This window comes from Lacerta agilis, chromosome 2 (assembly GCF_009819535.1).
Source record: "Lacerta agilis isolate rLacAgi1 chromosome 2, rLacAgi1.pri, whole genome shotgun sequence".
NCBI lineage: Eukaryota > Metazoa > Chordata > Lepidosauria > Squamata > Lacertidae > Lacerta > Lacerta agilis.
The window spans coordinates 115,440,726-115,461,343 of record NC_046313.1 but is presented as its reverse complement, the minus strand read 5'-3'; the positions used below and the strand labels follow the sequence as shown (position 1 = coordinate 115,461,343).

At 47.1% G+C, this 20,618-nt stretch overlaps 2 protein-coding genes across 2 annotated transcripts; one reads left to right on the top strand and one right to left on the bottom strand.

Moving 5' to 3' along the window:
- Window positions 1-1,735: 1,735 nt before the first annotated feature.
- On the bottom strand, window positions 1,736-8,087 carry LOC117042687 (oocyte zinc finger protein XlCOF6-like). The gene is made up of 2 exons (XM_033142289.1): window positions 7,796-8,087; window positions 1,736-3,671 (listed from the first exon to the last, which is right to left on the bottom strand). The coding sequence occupies exon 2, from the start codon at window positions 3,586-3,588 to the stop codon at window positions 1,750-1,752; it is 1,839 nt and encodes a 612-aa protein (XP_032998180.1). The 5' UTR covers window positions 3,589-3,671; window positions 7,796-8,087; the 3' UTR covers window positions 1,736-1,749.
- Window positions 7,208-19,992, top strand: LOC117042539 (zinc finger protein 25-like). Its single transcript, XM_033142080.1, has 5 exons — window positions 7,208-7,339; window positions 14,017-14,030; window positions 15,566-15,668; window positions 16,152-16,278; window positions 18,978-19,992. Exons 1-5 carry the CDS (start codon window positions 7,208-7,210, stop codon window positions 19,985-19,987), a joined length of 1,386 nt encoding a protein of 461 aa, XP_032997971.1. The 3' UTR covers window positions 19,988-19,992.
- The last annotated feature ends 626 nt before the right edge of the window (window positions 19,993-20,618 follow it).

Here is a 20,618-nt window from a genome sequence, read left to right as displayed (position 1 = left end):
CCTTTCTGCCACAATCTCTCCCAGTCATCCATCATAATATTATGACCCACATCTTTTGCCCAGTCTATCATTGTTGATTTAACCAATTCATCTTTCGTATGCCACTCTAGCAACAAGTTGTACATCTTGGAAAGGTTTTTAGAGTTCGATTCGATCAGTTCTGTTTCCAGTTTTGATTTTTCCACTTGAAAACCAATTTTTTTGTCTAGTTTAAATGTTTCATGAACCTGATGATATTGCAGCCAGTCAGGGACTTGACTTTTGACCTGATCATAACTTTTCAACTTAAATGAGCCCCCTTCCTGCTGCAATATGTCCATATATCGTAACCAACTTGCAGACATGTTTGGTCTCTTATAGGCCTTGGCCTCCACTGGTGATATCCATCTAGGAGTCTTTCTCTCCAGTAAGTCTTTATACCTAATCCAAACCTGATACAGAGATTTCCTGATTATGTGGCTCTTAAAAGTTCTGTGGATTTTAGCTTTGTCGTACCAAAGGTATGCATGCCAACCAAACATGTTGTCGTGTCCTTCCAAGTCCAACACATCTACATTTTGTAGTTTAAACCAATCTTTTAACCAACAAAAGGCCGCTGCTTCAAAATAAAGTCTTAAATCCGGCAGGGCAAAGCCTCCTCTCTCTTTGGAGTCTGTCAAGATCTTAAACTTAATTCTAGGCTTTTTGCCCTGCCATATAAACTTCGATAAGTCCCTTTGCCATATCTTAAAACAGTCCATTTTATCCAGAATTGGTATGGCTTGGAATAAAAACAGCATCCTTGGTAGGACATTCATTTTGATCGCTGCTATTCTTCCCATTAACGACAGTTTCAATCTTGTCCATATCTCCAGATCTTTCTTTATCTCTGTCCACAGTTTTTCGTAATTATCTTTGTACAGGTTCACGTTTTTTGCTGTGAGATTGATACCTAGATATTTTACAGATTTAACGAAATTGAGGCCTGTGCCTTCTTGTAATCTTTGTATCTGTTCTGCACTCATATTTTTACTTAAAACTTTGGTTTTCTGTTTATTTAGTTTGAAGCCAGCTACACGTCCAAATTGTTCAATTAATTCCAAGGCTTTGGGGACACTGCTTTCCGGTTCTTGCAGGGATAGCATCAAATCGTCTGCGAAGGCGCGTAGTTTGTATTCTTTCTCTCCCACCCTGATTCCTTTTATCTGTTTCTCTTTTCGTAGCATATTTAAAAGGACCTCCAGGACCGTGATAAATAATAAAGGGGAGATAGGGCACCCTTGTCTTGTTCCTTTTTCAACTTCAATTTCCTCCGATATCACACCATTTACTATTATTTTTGCTCTTTGTTTTGTGTAAATGGCTTTAATGCCATTTAGAAATCTTTCTCCAACTCCCATCTTTTCCAAATTCTTTTTCATAAACATCCAAGATACCTTGTCGAAGGCTTTCTCCGCATCAATAAACAATAGTGCTGCCTCTGTATTTATGTTTCTTTCCAGTTTTTCCAAAATGTCCACAATAATTCTTGTATTATTACTTATTTGTCTTCCTGGAAGGAAACCCGCTTGATCTTTATGTATGTAGTCTTTCAGCACTCTTGTATTTTCTACTCTTACAGCTCTTAACACTCCAAGTCTTTTGATGGCTTGAAACACTTCCACTACAACTGAACCGCTATCCACTGCCCTAGCACTTATATGGTTTCTCCCCTGTATGGGTTTGTTGATGAATTCTAAGGTCTGCACTCCGACTGAAGCTCTTTCCACCCTACATGCATTGAAATGGTTTCTCCCCCGTGTGAGTCCGTTGATGAATTCTAAGGCTACCTCTTTCAGTGAAGCACATTCCACACTCCATGCATTGAAATGGTTTCTCCCCCATGTGACTCCTTTGATGAATTCTAAGATTTCCACTGTGAATGAAGCTCTTTCCACACTCCATACATTTAAATGGTTTCTCCCCCGTGTGAGTCCGTTGATGAATTCTAAGGTATCCACTCTGACTGAAACTCTTTCCACACTCCATGCATTGAAATGGTTTCTCCCCCGTGTGAGTCCGTTGATGAATTCTAAGGTTTCCACTCTGACTGAAGCTCTTTCCACACTCCATGCATTTAAGTGGTTTCTCTGCCGTGTGAGTCCGTTGATGAATTCTAAGGTATTCACTCCGACTGAAGCTCTTTCCACACTCCATGCATTTAAGTGGTTTCTCCCCCGTGTGAGTCCGTTGATGAGTTCTAAGCTGTCCATTCTGACTGAAGCTCTTTCCACATTCCGCACATTTGAATGGTTTCTCCCCCGTGTGAGTCCGTTCATGAATTCTGAGGGCTCCACTCTGAATGAAGCTCTTTCCACACTCAATGCATTGAAATGGTTTCTCCCCCGTGTGAGTCCGTTGATGAATTCTAAGGTTACCTCTTTCAGTGAAGCACATTCCACACTCCATGCATTGAAATGGTTTCTCCCCCATGTGACTCCTTTGATGAATTCTAAGGTTTCCACTGTGAATGAAGCTCTTTCCACACTCCATACATTTAAATGGTTTCTCCCCCGTGTGAGTCCGTTGATGAGTTCTAAGGTATCCACTCCGACTGAAACTCTTTCCACACTCCATGCATTGAAATGGTTTCTCCCCTGTATGGGTTTGTTGATGAATTCTAAGGTTTCCACTCCGACTGAAGCTCTTTCCACACTCCATGCATTGAAATGGTTTCTCCCCCGTATGAGTCCGTTGATGAATTCTAAGGACTCCACTCTGCATGAAGCTCTTTCCACACTCCATACATTTAAATGGTTTCTCCCCCGTGTGAGTCCGTTCATGAAATCTAAGGTTTCCACTCTGACTGAAGCTTTTTCCACACTCCATGCATTGAAATGGTTTCTCCCCTGTATGGGTTTGTTGATGAATTCTAAGGTTTCCACTCCGACTGAAGCTCTTTCCACACTCCATGCATTGAAATGGTTTCTCCCCCGTATGAGTCCGTTGATGAATTCTAAGGACTCCACTCTGCATGAAGCTCTTTCCACACTCCATGCATTTAAACGGTTTCTCCCCCGTGTGAGTCCGTTGATGAATTCTAAGGCTTCCACTCTGACTGAAGCTCTTTCCACACTCCATGCATTTAAGTGGTTTCTCCCCCGTGTGAGTCCGTTGATGAGTTCTAAGCTGTCCATTCTGACTGAAGCTCTTTCCACATTCCGCACATTTGAATGGTTTCTCCCCCGTGTGAGTCCGTTCATGAATTCTAAGGGTTCCACTCTGAATGAAGCTCTTTCCACACTCAATGCATTGAAATGGTTTCTCCCCCGTGTGAGTCCGTTGATGCATTCTAAGGCTACCTCTTTCAGTGAAGCACTTTCCACACTCCATGCATTGAAATGGTTTCTCCCCCGTGTGAGTCCGTTGATGAATTCTAAGGTATCCACTCTGACTGAAACTCTTTCCACATTCCATACATTTAAATGGTTTCTCCTCAGTGTGAGTCTGTTGATGTTTTCTTATAGTTCCACTGTCACTGAAGCTCTTCCCGAATTCCATACTTTCAAATTGTTTCTCCTTTTTCTTTTCACAATGTATGTATTTAAATGATTTCTTTGTTATTTCCATTGAACATGGCCCTAGAGAGTTCTGACTGCCTTCTCCATTGTCTGCTTTGGAGGGCCAAGGGGGGAGGAAGTCCTATTTGTTTCCTAGGAAAAGAACAAAGGAATATTGCACACATCAATCAACACCTGGTCATATTTTAACATCCCATACATTTTCTCCTCTCCTCCATATGTTCCAAAATTTTGGGAAAAGGAAATGGAATGGTTTAACAGCTAAATACTACAAAATACTAAAAGACTGGATGATTCAACCATTTATGGAAGTATGCAATAATATTTTAAGGGGAAGCAGGGCACCAGAGTCATGGAATGATGCTTATATTACTCCTGATACCCAGGGGCGTCGCTGGGTAGGGTCGGTAGGGTCGGTACACCCCCAGTGACAGGGTGAGCAGGGGTGGGTGGGGGTGACAAGCGACGGCCACTCCCACGCGCCGCCGCTCCCTCCGTCACCCCGGGAGCAGCAGCACAGTGTGTGCGGTTCTGCTGCTCCCAGGGCGACGGAACGAACGGCGGCACGTGGGGTGACAAGCGGCACCCACTCCCACCACTCCCACGCACTGCTGCTCGCTCCGTCGCCCTGGGAGCAGCAGCGCAGTGTGTGTGGTGCTGCTGCTCCCGGGGCGACAGAACAAACGGTGGCACGTGGGGTGACAAGCGCCGGCCCCTCCCACCACTCCCACGTGCCGCCGCTGCGCTACCTGCCCGCTGGGCTCAGGGAGCGGAGCCCGAAGGAAAGGACAGGGGCAGGCCAGCTGGCCCAACCCCTCTCCTTTCCCTGGGACGGCAGCGGGAGAGGGGCGGGCCAACTGGCCCACGCGGAGGCGTTGTTCCGTGCGCATGCGTCATGACGTCATGCGCACTGAGCGACACCCCGCCCCCATGGGTGCCGCTGGGCTTGCCGCCCCCGGCAGCCCAGCGGCTAGCTACGCCCCCGCTGATACCCAAACCTGATACAGATAGGGCTCAAATGAAGTACTATCATCCTGCTGAAAGTGGATTATAAAATATTTACAAATATATTGGCCACAAGATTGAAAAGAGTTTTAAAAGACTATATCCATAAAGAGCAATCAGGTTTTTTGCCTGGAAGACATTTGAATAGTAACATTAGGAATCTGGTGGATATATTGGAAATATTAGTTTAAAAAATCAATACAAAAGCTATATTGATGTTTATAGATGTGGAAAAGGCCTTTGACAATATTTATTGGAGTTTTATGAAGTAAACGTTTACCAAAACGGGGGTTGGGCAGAATTTTCTAAATGGGTTGAATGCAATATACTTTGAGCAAACTGCTAAGATCATAGTGAATAATGTGGTAACAAAGGAAATTAGAATTGAAAAAGGGACCAGACAAGGCTGCCCAATTTCCCCGTTATTATTTATAGCAGTCCAGGAGGTCCTGCTGAACATTGTTTTCTGCTGCTCCAGAGAAGCGGTCACAGGGAAATGGATTCAAACTACAAGAAAGAAGATTCCACCTAAACATTAGGAAGAACTTCCTGACAGTAAGAGCTGTTGGACAGTGGAATTTGCTGCCAAGGAGTGTGGTGGAGTCTCCTTCTTTGGAGGTCTTTAAGCGGAGGCTTGACAGCCATCTGTCAGGAATGCTTTGATGGTGTTTCCTGCTTGGGATGGGGTTGGACTGGATGGCCCTTGTGGCCTCTTCCAACTCTATGATTCTATGAGATCGGGCTAAAGATGTAGGGCACAACATCATGATGGAGGAATGGGGAAAATTGTGGAGAACAGGTATAAAGTTTTCAGCATGTAATACGCTTAAAGAGAATGTTATGAAGATGATGTATAGGTGGTATTTAACACCAGTTAAATTAGCAAAAATGTACCATGTAAGCGCGTTGAAGGAACTTTTTTCCATTTGTGGTGGACATGCCCAAGGGTAAAAGACTTCTGGGACAAGGTTTAAAAAGAATTGGAATAAAGTGTTGAAAAACACATTCTGTAAAAAACCAGAAGCCTTTTTACTTGGAATGTATGCCACGGCAGCAGCTAAAATTTTAGTAGCTAAAAACTGGAAGACAGAGGAATTACCAATGATAGAAGATTGGCAGATGAAAATGATGGACTATATGGAGCTTGCTGAGCTGACCGGGAAACTCCGTGACCAGAGGGACGACGCGGTGGAGGAAGATTGGAAGAAATTTAAATCCTACTTAGAAGATTGTTGTAAGATTAAAGATTAGAAGTATACTGGAAGATTAGATAGGTTGCAGAGATAGAATTGTGATTTAAGATTTAGAAATGTTTGAATATGTTAATAATAATAATAATATTTTTTATTTGTATACCGCCTTTCTATCTTACGATACTCAAGGTGGTTTACAAGCAGAAGAAACAAAAAATTTACATCAAGTAACAATACAATGCAATACAAAATGTGATAATAAAACAACACTTTAAGCAACCTACATCAAAAAGTAACATTCAACAATTATTGGTAATATAAAATAATATCAACATATAAAAGTTAAACAGAAATCCACTCAACATTTACAATAAACAGTTTCTAAACTAATCTATAAAACATCAGCAAGCCACAGTACACTAAATACAAAACAAACTGAGAAGCAAAGACTAGAAAGTGGGGCAAGGGAGGTGGAAAGAGGCCTCTCCCCTCACAGTTCTTCCTCCAGACCAGCTCCCTTCTGAGGACACCTAGGTGGGACAAGGCAGGTGGAAGGAGGCCTTGCCTGATGGAGTCTCTACCCTCACAGTCCTTCCTCCAGGACCAGCTCCTTTATGAAGAGTCCCAAGGCCAGGGGGTGGGGCAAGGCAGGTGGAAGGAGGCCTTGCCTGATGGAGTCTCTCCACTTATGAAGAGTCCCAGGGCCAGGGGGTGGGGCAAGGCAGGTGGAAGGAGGCCTTGCCTGATCGAGTCTCTCCACTTATGAAGAGTCCCAGGGCCAGAGGGTGGGGCAAGGCAGGTGGAAGGAGGCCTTGCCTGATGGAGTCTCTCCCCTCACAGTTCTTCCTCCAGGAACAGCTCCCTTATGAAGAGTCCCAGGGCCAGGGAGTGGGGCAAGGCAGGTGGAAGGAGGCCTTGCCTGGTGGAGTCTCTCCACGTATGAAGAGTCCCAGGGCCAGAGGGTGGGGCAAGGCAGCTGGAAGGAGGACTTGCCTGATGGAGTCTCTACTCTCACAGTCCTTCCTCCAGGACCAGCTCCCTAATGAAGAGTCCCAGGGCCAGGGGGTGGGGCAAGGCAGGTGGATGGAGGTTAAGGGTAATAGATAAGAAGAGATGTTAAGAATAATTAATAAAGATGACTTAAATAATGTAAAGAAATTACCAAAGATGATGTTCATGGAACGTAGGAAGAGAGGATGAGAGGAAGTCAACCAAAAATGTTAAGGAAAGAACATAGGTAAACTAAGATTTCAGTGTTGTTGTGTTATATTTGTGTTATTGTTTTTACTGTTTTTATATGTTGATTGTTATTATAGTGTGATATAATCAATAAAAAATTATTTTAAAAAATACAGTGGACCTATGAATGTTCCCTCACTAGAAAAGAACAGGTACATACTAATATTTCTTGATGGTTTCTCGAAGTATCGTGTTGCATATTTCATCAAGGAAAAGAGTGAGACAGTGGACATGCTCCAGAACTTCCTTGCAATGGTGAAGAACAAGTTCCAGAGAGCTTCAGCTATGCTGATGACTGACAATGGGGGCGAGTACTGCTCACACGAGATGCAAACTCTCCTGGCGAAGGAGGGAATTGAACATGTAACCACAATTCCCTACACCCCACAACAAAACTCCATAGCTGAGAAAAGCTTTAGGTCTATCATGGAGATGACTAGATGCATGTTAAAACATGCATCCCTACCCCTGAACCTGAGGCCGGATGCAGCAAGTACTGCAGTATATTTCTAGAACCGTTTGCCAACCAAGGGATCTAAATGCACACCTTTTGAACTTTGGCATGGGAGAATTCCCAACCTGGCACACATACATGTATTTGGAAGTCTATGCTACTCCCACGTTCCCAAAGAACTTAGACGCAAAGCTTGACTCCAGAGCAAAGCAGGTATCCTTGTGGAATACACGTCTGGAGGAAAAGGATACAGAATAATGGACTTACAAACTGGTAAAGTGAACGAACATCAAGCAATCTACTTTGCACAGGTTGTGAAGCACCTAAGCAAAAAGGTCAAGGAACTGGTAAAGATCCGGTACTACCTCGGAATCCAAGTTGAAAGAGAAGAAGATGGGTCATTTCTTCTAAATCAGCGCCAAAAGATTCTTGACCTTATCCAGAATTTGCAAATGCAAGATGCACACCCAGTTGCAACGCCCATGGCTACTGACTTCTTAAAGAATCAGCAGGATTTGAAACCATTGCCTGACAACATAGAATACAGGTCAGCAATTAGTAGACTTTTGTATCTTGTTACCATTTGTAGACCTGATTTAGCAAATGCTGTGGGAATTCTTAGTAGGAAGGTAAATGCCCCCACTGAATAAGACTGTGTGGGTGTGAAAATGGGGGTATGGTATTTGAAGGGCACAATGCATTGTAAATTGAGATTGCCAGCTGTTAGTAAAGTGTTACCTCGGGTTACATACCCTTCAGGTTACATACGCTTCAGGTTACAGACTCCGCTAACCCAGAAATAACGCTTCAGGTTAAAAACTTTGTTTCAGGATAAGAACAGAAATTGTGCTCAGGCGGCGCAGCGGCAGCGGGAAGCCCCATTAGCTAAAGTGGTGCTTCAGGTTAAGAACAGTTTCAGGTTAAGAACGGACCTCCAGCACAAATTAAGTACAGTGGTGCCTCGCAAGACGAAATTAATTCGTTCCGCAAGACTTTTCGTCTTGCGGAAATTTCGTCTTGCGAGGCACCGTTTCCCATAGGAACGCATTAAAATTTAATTAATGCGTTCCTATGGGAAAAAAAGTCCGGGGGCCCCTTCCGACCGTCACCGGAGCCTCGCCGCGCCGTGTTTTAAAGCTACAGGGAGCGAACAGCAGCACTGCTGTTCGCTCCTTGCAGCTTTAAAACGTGGCGCGATGAGGCTCCGGTGGGGAGAGGCGGCGTCGGATCGCGCACGGCCATCCAAAATGGCGGCACGATCCCACTCCGCCCCCCCGCGCACCGGAGCCTCGCCGTGCCGTGTTTTAAAGCTGCAGGGAGCGAACAGAAGCATTGCTGTTCGCTCCCTGCAGCTTTAAAACGCGGCGCGATGAGGCTCCGGTGCGCGGGGGGGCGGCGTCGGATCGCGCACGGCCATCCAAAATGGCGGCGCGATCCCACTCCGCCCCCCCGCGCACCAGAGCCTCGTCGTGCCGTGTTTTAAAGCTGCAGGGAGCCAACAGCAGCACTCCTGTTCGCTCCCTGCAGCTTTAAAACGCGGTGCCGCGCCATTACAGGGAGCTGTAAAGGCTTACCTTTTTCTCCGGTCGGGAGGGGTGTTGTGCATCGCATCCATCTTGGATCGACTGTGCATGTCTGCGATCTCCAGACATGCACAGTCGATCCAAGATGGACGCGATGCACAACACCCCTCCCGACCGGAGAAAAAGGTAAGCCTTTACAGCTCCCTGTAATGGCGCGGCACCGCGTTTTAAAGCTGCAGGGAGCGAACAGGAGTGCTGCTGTTGGCTCCCTGCAGCTTTAAAACACGGCGCGACGAGGCTCCGGTGCGCGGGGGGGCGGAGTGGGATCGCGCCGCCATTTTGGATGGCCGTGCGCGATCCGACGCCGCCCCCCGCGCACCGGATCCGCGTCGCGCCGCGTTTTAAAGCTGCAAGGAGCGAACAGCAGCACTCCCTGCAGCTTTAAAACACGGCGGGGCGAGGCTCCGGGGGGCGGGGGGGATCGCACCGCCATTTTGGATGGCCGTGCGCGATCCGACGCTGCCCCCCGCGCACCGGATCCGCATCGCGCCGCGTTTTAAAGCTGCAAGGAGCGAACAGCAGCACTCCCTGCAGCTTTAAAACACGGCGGGGCGAGGCTCCGGGGGGCGGGGGGATCGCGCCGCCATTTTGGATGGCCGTGCGCGATCCGACACCGCCCCCCGCGCACCGGATCCGCGTCGCGCCGCGTTTTAAAGCTGCAAGGAGCGAACAGCAACACTCCCTGCAGCTTTAAAACACGGCGGGGCGAGGCTCCGGTGCTTACAGTAGTACCTCGCCAGACGAATTCGTCTTGCGAAAAAGAGCCATAGACGAATTCGTCTCGCGAGTCAACTAAAAACTCGCAAAACCCTTTCGTTTTGCGAGTTTTTCGTTGTGCGAGGCATTCGTCTTGCAGGGTACCACTGTACCGTATTTATTGCTCCATGGGACGCACTGGACCATGAGACGCTCCTATATTTTAAAGGGGGGAAACCAGCAAAAAAATATTTTTCTGGTTTTCCTCCTCTAAAAGGCTCGGAGTGGGGCAGGGGAGGAAGAGGCATCCTGGTAGGAAGGAAAGATAGGAAAAAAAGAAACAAATAAAGGATATGAGAGTGAGAGAAAGGAGGGGTGAGAGAGAGAAAGAAAGAGACAAGAAAGGAAAGGAAGGGGTGTGAGAGAAGAGAGAACAAGAGATAGGGAAAGAAGGAGGGAGGCTGGGAGGGAAGAGAGAGAGAAGCAAGGAAAGAAAGAGAGAGAGAGAGAGAGAGAGAGAGAAGGAAGGAAGGGGTGAGAGAGAGTGTAAGAAAGGGAGAAGGAAGAAAGGGGTGAGAGAGAAGAAGAGAGAGGAAGAGAGATGGAAAGAAGGAGGGAGGGTGGGAGGGAGGAGAGAGAGAAGCAAGGAAAGAAAGAGAGAAGGAAGGAAGGAAAGAGAAAGAGAGAGGAAGAGTGAGGGAAAGGAGGGAGGGAGGGAAGAGAGAGGGAAGGAAGGGAGGGAGGGAGAGTTGAGAGAGAGAGAGAGAGAGAGAGAGAGAGAGAAGGGAGAGAAAGAAAGAAAGGGGGGGAGGAAGCCTGCTCCTGCGAGAGGTAGCGGTGGGATGAGCACCCCAAGAGGAAAGCGTCTCCTGTGCAGCCCGATTTTGGGTTGTTCCCCCCTCCCCCACCACTCTGCCGCTGGCAGCGGAGGGGGTGGAGGCCGTCCAGTGCCTTCGCTCCATGAGACGCAGACATTTCCCCTTGCTTTTTAGGAGGAAAAAAGTGTGTCCCATGGAGCAAAAAATATGGTACTTAACCAGAGGTACCACAGTAATCCTAAAAAGTTTGGGTATACTGATGCAGATTGGGCCAGATGTACCACTGACTACAAATCCACAGGTGGATATGTATTTATGTTTGGGGAGGGATTCAATAAACAACTAACAAGAACAAAAACAATTCTAATAATAAATACACATGCTGGGGGGGGGGTAACCACACCCATTTCCAGAGCAATCTTCCCAATCCCTTAAATCCCACAGACGTGAGAACTGATATAGTGTGAATAACGGAAACCTAGTGGAATGGAGAGGAGTGGGGAACAGTTATCTCTGGGTAGGAACCCTTTGTATCTCCACAGAAACACAGGCATGTGGGTAAGACTTTAGTTGATAAAAGCCTCAAAGGGCAGAAATAATAAAGTGGGCATCCTCCCTTTCCTCTTTCCCCCAATGGTTGGACACCCTATAACAGGCCCAAGCACCCGATCCAGCAGCAGATCTGGGACTTATGGCAGGACAAGGACTGAGCTTCGAGGGAGGAGAGGGTGGGTCCTTTCGGGCTCCTGTTTGGGGGTCTGTCCCTGGTCGACTTCAAGTCATGGCAGATTCCTGGGCAGGAGGGAGAAGTCAAGGCAGGCAGCCCCCAAGTCTTTCCCTCTCTTTCTCCAAGATGGCTTCGATTCCCCCCCCCCCCCGGGATGCTTCCCTACCTCCCTCAGCCCCCTAACTTCCTCTGCCCTCATCCCTCCGCCCCCGAGGGTCTCCTTTGCTCAGAGCCCCCGCTGGCCGGCTCACCCTTCTTGCCAAATTGCTCCCATCCGGAGGGGCCTCGCCAGATGAGCAAGGAGGGGGGAGAGGAGGGAGGCAGGGTGGGGGGTCTCTATCCAGGCCTCTATCGCCTCCTTTAACCTCTTTGTCCTCTCCGGCCCTCCGCTTCCACCGCTCGCTATTCTATTCCGATTTCCTTTCCTGCAATACAAAGGGCTGGGGGCTCTGCAAGGACGCGCCCCCCCCTCTGGGGACTAAATGAGCAGTGCCTAAATCAGCCCCTCCCCCGCTCGACTGATCCACAGAAAGGAGGGGGAGGGGGAGCACTGCCCTACTTTACTTTCAACCCTCCCCCCTCGCCCAAAAGCCTGCCCTCCCTCCCCAGCTTCCCCGTTTGCAGATTCAGGAAGAGGAAAATCACACCCTTCTCCCCCTCCCCACAACCCCAAATCTGCCCCCTAAAAGTTTTTCACCTTTTCCCCCCCTCTTCCGGGAATGTGAATGGCGGCCCCTCCCCTCCAACCTTGGCTCTCCTCCCTCCTCCAAATCTTCCTGCCTCTCTAGGAAGCGGAGCTCACTGACCCATGGGGAGGAATGGGTGGCTCCTCCCTCCCAAAACACACAAATTCTCCTCCTTCCAAACCAGCTCCGTTAGGCTGTTTCTTTCCTGAGAAGGTCCCGGTTTCGATCCCCGGAGACGGCAGGGAAAGAGACCCCCCCTTCCCCTCCCCACAACCTCAAGAAATGCCTCCGGGGCACGAAGGTGTCACAGCTTACATTCCCCCTGTACCTCTTTTAATCCCTTGTGGGGAGAGGGGGCGCTCTGTTCATTTTCATAACCCATTTCGCAGCGTGGGGGAAGATGGCCTTTTAGCCTGGGGGTTCCATATGATTTATCAGTATATGTATATATTTGTGTACCAGACTGGTCTTTCTCCAGTGTTTTTATCTGTTTTATCAGTATTCTTAGTTGCAATGGCTTGTTGGCTACTTGAATAAAGTTTGATTTGATTTGGCGCAGTGTCCCCGTTACAACAATTGCAAACTTGGAAAGACCTGGTCTGAATTGAGATATTGGATTCTTATCTCATTGTACATGATAGAGTACATTTTTAGCCATCTCACCCCTTGCTTTTTCCTGGAAGACCAACTGCAGTCTTTAACAGTTGTCAACTGGTTTACCACACCTATCGGCCAAACATCCATTCCCACCACCCTTCTAAATAACACGCCTCCCCACCTCGTCACTATATATAAGGGTCTGGTGACTTCTGTTTCAGTGTATCTGAAGAACTGTGCATGCACACAAAAGCTCATACCAAGAACAAACCTACAGTAGTTGGTCTCTAAGGTGCTACGGAAGGAATTTTTTTTTAAAATTTTGTTTTGACTATGATCATTGCAGATGGTGACAGAAGTCACGAAATTAGAAGACGCCTGCTTCTTGGGAGGAAAGCAATGACAAACCTAGACAGCATCTTAAAAAGCAAAGACATCACCTTGCCAACAAAGGTCCGTATAGTTAAAGCTATGGTTTTCCCAGTAGTAATGTACGGAAGTGAGAGTTGGACCATAAAGAAGGCTGATCGCCGAAGAATTGATGCTTTTGAATTATGGTGCTGGAGGAGACTCTTGAGAGTCCCATGGACTGCAAGAAGATCAAACCTATCCATTCTTAAAGAAATCAGCCCTGAGTGCTCACTAGAAGGACAGATCCTGAAGTTGAGGCTCCAGTACTTTGGCCACCTCATGAGAAGAGAAGACTCCCTAGAAAAGACCCTGATGTTGGGAAAGATGGAGGGCACAAGGAGAAGGGGACGACAGAGGATGAGATGGTTGGTCAGTGTTCTCGAAGCGACTAGCATGAGTTTGGCCAAACTGCAGGAGGCAGTGAAAGATAGGGGTGCCTGGCGTGCTATGGTCCATGGGGTCACGAAGAGTCGGACACAACTGAACGACTGAACAACAACAAGCTTATAAGGAATCAAGGAATGGTTTACTGCAGTATATGAATATTCAGTGCTATCTGTTGAAAGGCAAAAGGGAACCTGTTGCTCGAGGCCAGAGCCACCTTTCCCTTTGGGCTTACTGGTGCAGTGCACCACGGTGCAGGCCTCTCAGGGGCGCCCCAGCGGGGTTCCTTCCCTCCCAGCAAAGCGCCCCCTGCCCCCTCCCTCCCTGGCTGACTCTCTGGCAAGACAGCAGCTGGAGTCAAAGCTGCTCCTCTCCCTTCTGCTCCTTCCCCATCTCACAGCCCCAGTGGGGCTCCTTCCCTCAAGACAGGATGGGGCTTATGGCCCAGAGAGTAAAAAAGGTGGGTGATCCTTGCTGTTGCCCCATTAAGGTGAGGGATCGATAGGACGGGTTGGGGAGAGATCTGCCAGGCTTTTCCTGCAAGCTCTTCCTTCCTCCTTCAACTCTCCACCCGTTGTGGATTCTCCCCACAGAGCTTGCCAACCCCCCCCCTCTCTCTCTTATCCCCAGGCTTTAGACTTCAGCATTTAATCCTAACCCCCTCTTCCTCTTGTGACACTCTAGTTCACTTCTGTCCGGCAAGTTGTGAAAATTATTGCGATAAATGTCCTCAAATGTTTTGCTTTTTAATGTATCTTTTTAGCAGCACCTCCTCCTGTGCCCATTGTTGTTCGTTTGAGCTATCCTTGGCACAGTAAGAATCCCAACCAGTTGGACAACAGTCACATAAAAGAAGGAGCTGTGAGATCAAATCCAGTTCGCACCCCAAGTAGATTTGCTTGGGGGCAGGGATTCAATATGCATCTTGCAAATCCGGGACATTCTTTGGTTTCAAAGGAAGAGCCTGTGTATTTCAGTTCTTCACCTCAATGGCAAAGGGAACAATAGTAGGCTGCTAATTTTGTATCACTAAGCAGTTAAAAAGGACATTGCATGATGTTCAGTAAGTTTTACTCAGAGTAGATTTATTTAAATTAATGGACCAAACATGTTCATTAATTTGAGTAAAACTTAGTTGAATACCACCCATCATCCCTACTGACCAGCAACAGCATCACCTGCATGGGGTGGGGTGGCTCTCTGACAGATTTCAGTTTTCAGTCAAACTTTGAACTCATTCCTCTGAGCCACTTTGCTGCCGGTAACAAATAAAGGAACTGTGCCTGAGTTTTCAATAGGCCTAGCAGTTTCACAACAAGGGTAATGAGAATGTCCATGGGCTCTGGCCAAGCTGTCTCTGCTTCAAATGTGTGTGTGTGGGGGGGGGGTCTTCTAGATCTCACTTGCTGGAAATCAGCCTTCTTTAAGTCAAGAGTGAGTCTCTGACTCCATTCAGCATGAAACCCAGGAGGACAGGATCCCTGAGACCTGCGAGTATAGTAGTAATAATAATAACAACAACAACAACAACAACAACAACAACAATAATAATACTTCAGTTTCTCCCTGTAGGTTTGGACCAGGTCCAAGAGAGATGACCCCCTTGTTACTTCTTTTTATGATTATTAGCTATTTTAAATAGTTCTTTCTATGTACAGTATATATCTTTATTAGAATAGAATTACTTGTTAAGGATTATGTTAGTTTTCCTGTTTTATCTGAAAGCCAGCTTGACTCCCAGTCTTGGAAAAAAGGAGGCATATGATCATAGAATCCTAGAGTTGGAAGAGACCACAAGGGCCATCCAGTCCAACCCCCCTGCCAAGCAGGAAACACCATCAAAGCATTCCTGACAGGTGGCTGTCAAGCCTCCGCTTAAAGACCTCCAAAGAAGGAGACTCCACCACACTCCTTGGCAGCAAATTCCACATCATGATGATGATGATGATGATGATACTATTGTTCTCAATGGTCACTGGATCCTGCATGGGGCACCTGCTGGAGGAGAGGATCCTGTACTCGGGGCCTGATACTGCAGGGATTTCTACCCAAAATCGGGACTCCTCGCTCTCCGCCCGGAGCGGCCAAGAGGTTCTTCCCGCTCGGCTCCGCAAGGGTTAAGGCTAATCACAGAGCCGAGGTTCCTAGAGCGGAAGGGAGTCCTGCCTGGGAGGAGGAGAGTCTTCCGCTTCCTGTCCCGGGGCTGCCTTTCCTTCCTTCCTGTATGACGCAGCTGCCTGACGTGGAGGGTCCTCTCTGCCTTCCTCTTCTTCCTCTCGGAGGATCTTCTCCCGTTCTTTCTCCGCAGGGGAGGCTGTCTCTCCTGCCGCCTCCGGGTGAGATGTGGGGAAGGAAGGAGGGAAGGAGAGACGGAGGAAGGAGGAGGAGGAAGGTATGTGTGAAGTTCTGGGGGTTGGTCTTGGACTACAGGGTGGGCGATTGCAAAAGTCTTTATAGGGGCTTCGGGATGCAACTCCCTCCTGAGTGTGGTGAAGGGGGATCCTGTTGCAACAGTTCATTTCCTTGAATAAAGATCAGCATAGCTGTCAAGTTTTACCTTTTCTCATGAGGAAGCCTATTTGGCATAATGGAATTTCCCTTAAAATAAGGGAGAACTTGACAGCTATGAAGATCAGGCTTACCAGCCGCTTTACTATCAATATACTCTGCTTGGCCTCTGCTTCCTCCGACTGATAGAGATCCCCTGAGGGACTCTGGGTGGGCTCTATATACCCTATAAAGGGAATTAGAGGTATTTTCTTATGACAACACCTTGCCTTGGAGTGCCTACAAAGAAGGGAATGGTTTTCTTCTTCCAGGGACCAGTGAGCTTCGATGAGGTGTCTGTGCATTTCACCAACGAGGAATGGGCCTTGCTGGATCCGGGACAGAGAGCTCTGTACGAGGAAGTCATGGAGGAGATTCGTGAGATGATGGCATCTGTGGGTAAGGATCCTTTCCTCCTTAATCCGTAGCTAGCGAAGATGTGAATTATTGTTGGTGTACTATCAGTGAGATCACTAGAAGGCGCGTTGGTAATTACTCCTGGACTAAAGAACATTTGAAGAACCCTGTTGGATCAAAGCAAAGGCCCATGTACCATGTAGTCCAGGATTCTGCTCATTCGCTTGCCAACCAGAGGCCCACAGGAAGCTATTAAAGAATGGACCCATTGGCTATGAGTTACCTGCCTTGGTTTCCCTTTTTTCTGGCCAGGGAGGTCGCTTGTTCAGATTGGGTGAGGGGTGAACCACTTTGATAGGATTGTGCTTACAACTGCATGTCACAGAAACAAAAGGCTGAAGAGGTCTGCTGTGTGCTGGTTCCAATTTATTGTATTGGGGGAGAGTCATAGTCTGCTTAAGTGTGTAGCTTGCTAAGCAGTGTACAGGACTGAATGGATGGAGTGGCAGGGATCTGAACCTCCTCTCTGTCCCCACCGACTCACAAAGAGAATAGGAGGAGCCAACTGATTTGGAAACTGAGCCTACACAGGAGGGTTGTCTGCGAGAGGGGGGAGATCCTCAAGCCTGTGCGGGAAATGACACCCAACACTCACCTTACAGTTCTGTGCATCAGTTATTCTGCAGCACAATTATTTCTGGATTCTGCTTGTGGAAGGGAGAGGAAAGAGTCGTGAGGGGTAAGGGATCTCCAGCCCAGCCAGCCTCTGAATCTTATTCTGCCCCCTGAGTAGGAATGCTCCCCAGGGCCTCCTTTGCCCCATCAGACGGGTGTGGGGATGCCTTGCTCCCTCTCAGATGTTACTGGATCACAACATCCTCTCTGTCGATGGTCCATGTTTGCTGCAGCTGATGGGACTTATTTCAGCAGCGTTTGGAGAGCTAAAGGTTCCCTATTCCTGCCTTAAGGACTTTCAACTAAAAAATGAAAAACACCCAAAACTCTGGTATCTAGTTTCTCTATATTAGTGTTTCCCAACCGGGGCCCCAGGATATTCCATGGTGGTCCCAGGTGAAAATTATGTAAAGGGGGGGCACAGCACGATGCAGGGGGGGCAGAGATGGAAGTGAGAATAAAAGGGGGGAATTCATTCCCCCCCTTTAAAAATCTTTATTGACTATTTGCTTGGCCAGTCACTAGTAGGTAAGGGGGCAGCCCACAAGGGAGCATCTAGTAAATAGCTAAGTGTCTACTCAGAAGAAAGCAGCACTGTGTTCAGTGCACCTTACTCTCAGGTAAGGGTTCCTGGGGCTATAGTTTTGTCTAGGCAGCTAGGGCTCGTCCGGATGACAAGATCTTTTCGCATCAGGTCAGTGAAGACCACTTGTTTTTGTTTTTTAAAATTCTCCTATATATACAGAACTCCCTGTGTGCCTTTTGCAGACCTTCCCAAGTGTCCCTATTTTCCAGGGTCGGTCCTCGATTTACAGAAGTCATACCAGTTTCTGATTTGATCCCAAATGTCCCGCTTTTCTTTAGGATGTCCCTATTTTCACTAGAGAAATGTTGAAGGGTATGGAATTATCCTCCTGCTGAGCCATCTGAATGCAGCCCTGTACAGGGAGGTTTTTTTTTAAAAAAAATCTTTAATATTTTATTATGTTTATATATATGTTGGAAGCTGCCCAGAGTAGCTAGGGCAACCAATCAGATGGGCAGGGTATTAATAGTAAAATGATTATTATGGAATAGGTGTCCCTATTTCCATCAGATAATTGTTGGAAGGTGTGCTTTTGGGCAGTTACCTGTAGCTTTCCCCCTCTGTGTCAAACAACTGGGGTCAAATAAGTGTTGTTGTCTTTTTATAATACATGGAAGATGGATCTTCCCCGGGAGTCAGCAACCTTTTCCAGCCATGGGCCGGTCCACCGTCCCTCAGACCATGTGGTGGGCTGGACTATATTTTTTGGGGGAAAATGAATGAATTCCTATGCCCCACAAATAACCCAGAGATGCATTTTAAATAAAAGCACACATTCTATTCATAAAAAACACCAGGCAGGCCCCACAAATAACCCAGAGATGCATTTTAAATAAAAGCACATGTTCCACTCATGTAAAAACATGGTGATTCCCGGACCATTTGTGGTCCGGATGTGGCCCAATTGCCTTCTAAATCCGGCCCACGGGCCTTAGGTTGCATACCCCTGTTCTAGACACTCCTTCCTTGGGGTTTCTAAGCAGAGGTTGGATGGCCATCTTTCATGGATACTTTAGTTCAGTTTCCTACGTTGCGGGGGTTGGACTAGATGACTCTTGGGTTCCCTTCCAGATCTATGATTCTATGTTTTTCTGCTTCAACAATATTTCATTATGCTCCTATCAATTTATTTAGTTGCATTTTGTATAAATTATAAAAATTATAAATAAAGCATGTTCTGTTTACAAAGAAAACATTTAAATAGCTACCTTTCTGCCAGTAGGATGGGGTTGAGGGGTCACAGGAAGGAAACAAGGTTGGAAGGGGACCACGGCTGGAAAAATGTTGGGAAACTCTGCTCTACATCATGTTTCTGAATTTAAGAAATGTAAAGTCAAGCTTTCACTTAGGAGGATTTTCTGTGGATGATGCAAAATAAAAAATAGAGATGCAAGCAGCTTCAAGTCAGCGTTAAAGTCTTGTATGGATGAGGCCTTATAGAGACACAGCATCTTACCAGTTTTCCTTTTTAATCCATTAGGAGATGTTTGGAGGATCCTGACTGAAGGCGAAACATCAGAAGTGCAACGTGAAAGAGTGGAGGAGCGGAAGGAGCAACGGAAACTGCTGGTTCAAGTTGGAAGCAACAGAAAAGAGGGGACCCAAATGGAGAAGGTGGGGAGGGAATCCACTGCTGCTCAGGTTAATGAGAATGAAATCCACAGAGAGAAGTATGAATGTACTGTGTGTGGAAAGAGGTTTCCTTATCGCTCAGTGCTTACTTCACATCAAAGAGTGGACTTGGGTGAAAAGCCATATAAATGCTGGGATTGTAGAAAAAGCAATATGCATCATACAACCCACACAGGGGACAAGCCGTATGAATGCTTGAAGTGTGGAAAGAGCTTCCGTCAGAGGAGCACCCTCACTAGACATAAAAGAACTCATACAGGGGACAAGCCGTATGAATGCTTGAAGTGTGGAAAGTGTTTCTCTCAGAGCAGCAGCCTCACTGTACATCAGAGAACTTATACAGGGGACAAGCTGTATGAATGCTTGGAGTGTGGAAAGAGCTTCCATCAGAGGAGCACCCTCACTAGACATAAAAGAACACATGCAGGTGAAAAACCTCACAAATGTTTGGACTGTGGGAAGGGCTTCAGGCACAAAGGCACCCTCACGAAGCATCAAAGAATTCATACAGGGGACAAATCTCATGAGTGTTTGGAGTGCGGAAAGAGCTTCAATCGCAAAGACTCCCTTACTTTGCATCAAAGAAGTCACACAGGAGAAAAGCCTTATAAATGCTGGGAATGTGGAAAGAGCTTCCGTGAGAGTGGCTCCCTTACTCGGCACCAAAGAACTCACACAGGGGAAAAGCGTTATCCATGTTTTGAATGTGGAAAGAGCTTCAGTCAGAGTTGCCACCTTATTGATCATCAAAGTACTCATACGGAGGAGAATCCTTATAAATGCTTTGAGTGCGACAAGAGTTTTCGTCACATTAGCTCCCTAACTAAGCATCAAAGAACTCATAGGGAAACATCTTAGAAGGGGTTTTTTGCTTTCAGCTTGCTTTTTAAGTATGGAATCAGTTTGTGGCCTTGCTTCTTTAAGCCAGCAGGAGTTTGAGTGGCGGGTAGGATGGATAGTGGAATATTTATAGGGAGGTTAAGTGCCACCCGTGAGGCAAGAGGCGGAGTGGTGGTCATAGAGGAGAGCCAAGAGGAAGGCAGGGGAGGAATTGCAGGAAGGCCCCAAGGTGGAAGAGAGGGTCCCAGAAAAGAGTCCGTCTCTTTCCATATGATCCTACTTGGACCCTGAGGTCATCTTCTGAGGCCCTTCTTCACGTACCTCATCCATGAGAGGCCTAGAGTGTGGCATCACAAGAACGGTGCCTTTTCGGCTGTGGCTCCCTGTTTGTGGAATACTTTCCTCAGGGCATCTAATGCCCTTTTAAAATGTGTTTTTTTGGTGGGGGAGTTTTTGTTTTGATAATATATTTTGCGTTTTATATTGTGATTTTACCCTGTGAACTGCCCTGAAACCTGTGTGTATAGGGCAGTATACAAATTTAATAAAATGGTGTGTGTAATAATAAATAATAATAGCTGGAGGTGTCATGCAGGAGAAGTCGCCGGTTGCTTGTGCACACCAGATCAGGCATATTGAAATTGCCTAG

What these genes read in the sequence shown, in the direction of transcription:
- LOC117042687 (XM_033142289.1), bottom strand. Translation starts at nt 3,588, where the DNA reads ATGGAAATAACAAAGAAATCATTTAAATACATACATTGTGAAAAGAAA.
- LOC117042539 (XM_033142080.1), top strand. Translation starts at nt 7,208, where the DNA reads ATGCTCCAGAACTTCCTTGCAATGGTGAAGAACAAGTTCCAGAGAGCT. An exon ending in GTCTCTCCTGCCGCCTCCGG is followed by an intron (nt 15,669 to 16,151) that starts GTGAGATGTGGG and finishes TTCTTCTTCCAG; the next exon opens with GGACCAGTGAGCTTCGATGA. An exon ending in TGAGATGATGGCATCTGTGG is followed by an intron (nt 16,279 to 18,977) that starts GTAAGGATCCTT and finishes TTAATCCATTAG; the next exon opens with GAGATGTTTGGAGGATCCTG.